At 38.3% G+C, this 3,050-nt stretch overlaps 2 protein-coding genes across 2 annotated transcripts; one reads left to right on the top strand and one right to left on the bottom strand.

Moving 5' to 3' along the window:
• Positions 1-5: 5 nt before the first annotated feature.
• On the top strand, positions 6-1,038 carry LOC118748299 (N-chimaerin-like; the record flags this gene model as incomplete). Its single annotated transcript, XM_036482674.1, has 3 exons — positions 6-345; positions 415-520; positions 580-1,038. Coding segments are annotated over 3 exons (606 nt in total), but the record flags the coding sequence as incomplete, so codon positions are not given.
• A 27-nt stretch (positions 1,039-1,065) lies between these two features.
• LOC118748541 (serine/threonine-protein phosphatase 6 catalytic subunit) lies at positions 1,066-2,649 on the bottom strand. The gene is made up of 4 exons (XM_036483061.1): positions 2,189-2,649; positions 1,958-2,116; positions 1,742-1,896; positions 1,066-1,672 (listed from the first exon to the last, which is right to left on the bottom strand). The coding sequence occupies exons 1-4, from the start codon at positions 2,480-2,482 to the stop codon at positions 1,369-1,371; spliced, it is 912 nt and encodes a 303-aa protein (XP_036338954.1). The 5' UTR covers positions 2,483-2,649; the 3' UTR covers positions 1,066-1,368.
• Positions 2,650-3,050: the final 401 nt, after the last annotated feature.

Below are 3,050 nucleotides of genomic sequence, written 5' to 3'. Positions count from 1 at the left end.
CTAAATGTGTGCCAGATATGAAGCGTATACGCGGCGTATTTGGCACCGATTTGACGACAGTGGTGCAGCTATACCAAAGCAGTATACCATTTGTGGTGCGGCGGTGTGTGGAAGAGGTCGAGGCGCGTGGCATGCTGCAGGAAGGTATTTATCGTGTCTCCGGATTTGCCGATGAAATAGATGCACTCAAGTTGGCTCTAGATCGCGATGGTGAGAAAACTGATATGTCGGAGGCGGCCTATGGCAATGTGAATGTAATAGCAGGCACGTTGAAGCTCTATTTACGACTGCTGCCCGTGCCGCTTATCACATTCCAAGCGTATCCGAGCTTTATGCAAGCAGCAAGTAATTAAATACTTAAAACACTATAAAGGACTAGTTTTATAAAAATATATATATGTATATCTATTTTAGGGAGCCCGAACACTGTCGAGCAGATAAGAAATATGAATGAAGCGGCCAAGCGCTTGCCGCCAGCTCATTATAGTTGCCTGAAATTCACGGCAGAGCATTTAAAGAGGTAGCGTGGGGTTATAGTTTGTAAAACATAAATTTATTTACACTCCTTTTTTATTGCAGAGTTGCTTCTCATTACGCGGCCAACAAAATGAATGAACACAACTTGGCCACGGTATTTGCGCCCACATTAATTGCTACTCCACAGCATATGACAAATTTAACGGAAGAGATTTTCATGCTATCTACGCTAATTGCAAACTGTGCAGATATTTTCATTTAGTCACCGAGTTCTATACACAGAAAAACCTATGTAGGTCTAATATTAAGGGGAGGCGAATTGAGGGAAAGTGCAACCAGTGGCTCAAAGCAGGCAAAAGCTCAGATTTTAGACAAAAATTAGAAATTGAAATATTCCCTCGGATAATTTACTAATTCGTTTTAAGCAGCATACACGAGTGTATGCCGTAAACACGAATTTATGATGAGAAATTAAGAAATTAGTTGTCGAATATTTAAAACAAATTTTACACATTCTAAAATTTCATACAACTTTTTTTTTATCTAAAACCAAAGTATTTTTTACGTAGTAATAATAAAAAAACCAACTTATGATATGCATTTACAAACAAATGATGCCTTGTAATTAAAAATGGCAATTGTGCTAATCGTTTTGAATATTACAAAACTATACGGTTCATTTGCACTTGATGGAATATTTTCGCATAAAAGATATTGGTATTCTCAGAAGCTTTTTACTAAAAATTTATGGTACATCGAGTATATCAAAAGAGTGCAGAAAAGTATGTAGAACATAGCTTAAACATTAAAGGCAGATAATACTCAGCAGTGAGCAATCGTTCATGGGCGGGGTTGACAAACAAAATAATATATGCATACATACATACATATTTACAAAAAATATGGTGTAGTATTTTGCTGTGGTATAACGCGCTCTGTTTCTGGCACTGCATTGAAAATACTAGTTGTTCGATCTTTGGCGGTTTTGAAATTCAAAATAGCTGCCACATTGCCGCAACGATAGCAATAATTTGGCGCCGACCACACCGTCACAAGCTTACTGTCGAACATATATTTAATACCCTCGTTGACGAGCTGATGCGCACGACAAATCAACTCCAAATTGTTGATATTCATAAAGTCTTTGGTAACCAGCTGACCAAAAAGCCAGCCTGCACCGCGCGGACTCTGGCCCCTAAAATAAATGTGGATTTAACTTTCTAAGGTACCAGCTTGATATAATAGCTGTGCAGCTACTGCTCACCATAGATCCATATCCTCTGGATCTGACCAAACCAAATCACAGAAGGCGCCTTTGTAAGGAATCTCACCATTGCGATCTATTGTGCGTATCTGATCGAGTGTAATAATTTCCGGACTGAGACCACCATGTACACAAAGCACTTCCTCATCGATAATCTGAAATAGAGATGCATGAATTTGAATGTGTTAAATAGTTTAAATACAATAAATAAATTACCGCAGCAATTGTCAGCAAATCAAACACTTTGCAGCAGTACTTCCATGCATTAGCGTTTCCATACTTGGTGAAACACTCATCAAAAAACCCATATACTTTGGTAATTTGTCGGGACTCGTGATTACCACGCAATAGCGTTATGCGGTCAGGATACCGCGCCTGCATTATGTTAAAACAAAAAAGAGAAAATTTAATGGGCTCACTAGCAAAGACCCGTCATAGAGAGCTCACCTTCAGCGTCATCAGACGTGTCAGTGTTTCGAGACTGTAGTAGCCACGGTCGACAAAATCGCCCATGAAGATGTAGTTGGTATCAGGTATTTGACCACCTGTACGAAAGAGTTCTTCCAGATCGTAGAACTGTCCATGTATGTCACCACATACTGTGACAGGCGTGCTAACAGGCTGTATATTGGACTCCTCGAGCAAAATCTCACATACGATATCACAGAGTTTCTTTAAGTCATTCTCTGGCAAGTATTTACACTCCTTTACAGTTTCTATCCACTTGTCGAGATCTGACATTGTAACAACGTAATTTTATTAATTAAGTGTGTCTATTTTGTAGAAAATTCGGCAAAAAACCACTTATTTTCACAAATTATGGTCGTTTTTCCGCTGTTACAGTGTAAAATGTTGTTCTTGCTGGGTGGCGCAGTTGACAATCGGAAATGTCAATGCGTTGCAGTTGAGTGTGCTGCTTTTTGAGCGGAATACAATTCACAATAGTGTGGTGTATTAAGTGTGAGACTTTGTTGAGTTGAGTTTGGTGAATTTAATTTTTTTTTTTAAGAGAAAACAAGTGAATAAATCACGACTTTACTATGATTTAGGAAGCGCTAGTTAGGGCGAATACATATAAGGTGATAGCGGGAGTACAAAAACAAAAATTTACATGTATTTTGTTTTTGCTTTTGCGATGTAAGTTGTCAAAATCTGTAAGTGTGCACCGCTTTGGATAAATTCGCCTCGGCGCTAGTGTTGTAACACCTTCGGCTCCGTATTTTTTTATTAAAATTAAGTGAAGCAAAATAAAAGAAGACAGATTATGTAAAATCAATTTAACTTAATTCATCTCCGATCTAAAATTGTA

Source organism: Rhagoletis pomonella, unplaced genomic scaffold (assembly GCF_013731165.1).
Source record: "Rhagoletis pomonella isolate Grant_MI unplaced genomic scaffold, Rhpom_1.0 Rhpom_scaffold_00013, whole genome shotgun sequence".
Classification (NCBI taxonomy): domain Eukaryota; kingdom Metazoa; phylum Arthropoda; class Insecta; order Diptera; family Tephritidae; genus Rhagoletis; species Rhagoletis pomonella.
The sequence above is the reverse complement of the archived record's forward strand: the minus strand, read 5'-3'. Positions and strand labels throughout refer to the sequence as shown.

Excerpts from the sequence above, each read along its gene's own strand:
- LOC118748541 (XM_036483061.1), bottom strand. The coding sequence starts at position 2,482 with ATGTCAGATCTCGACAAGTGGATAGAAACTGTAAAGGAGTGTAAATAC. Across the intron at positions 2,117-2,188 it reads CACGTCTGATGACGCTGAAG|GCGCGGTATCCTGACCGCAT; the intron begins GTGAGCTCTCTA and ends AACATAATGCAG. Across the intron at positions 1,897-1,957 it reads ATTTGCTGACAATTGCTGCG|ATTATCGATGAGGAAGTGCT; the intron begins GTAATTTATTTA and ends TCTCTATTTCAG.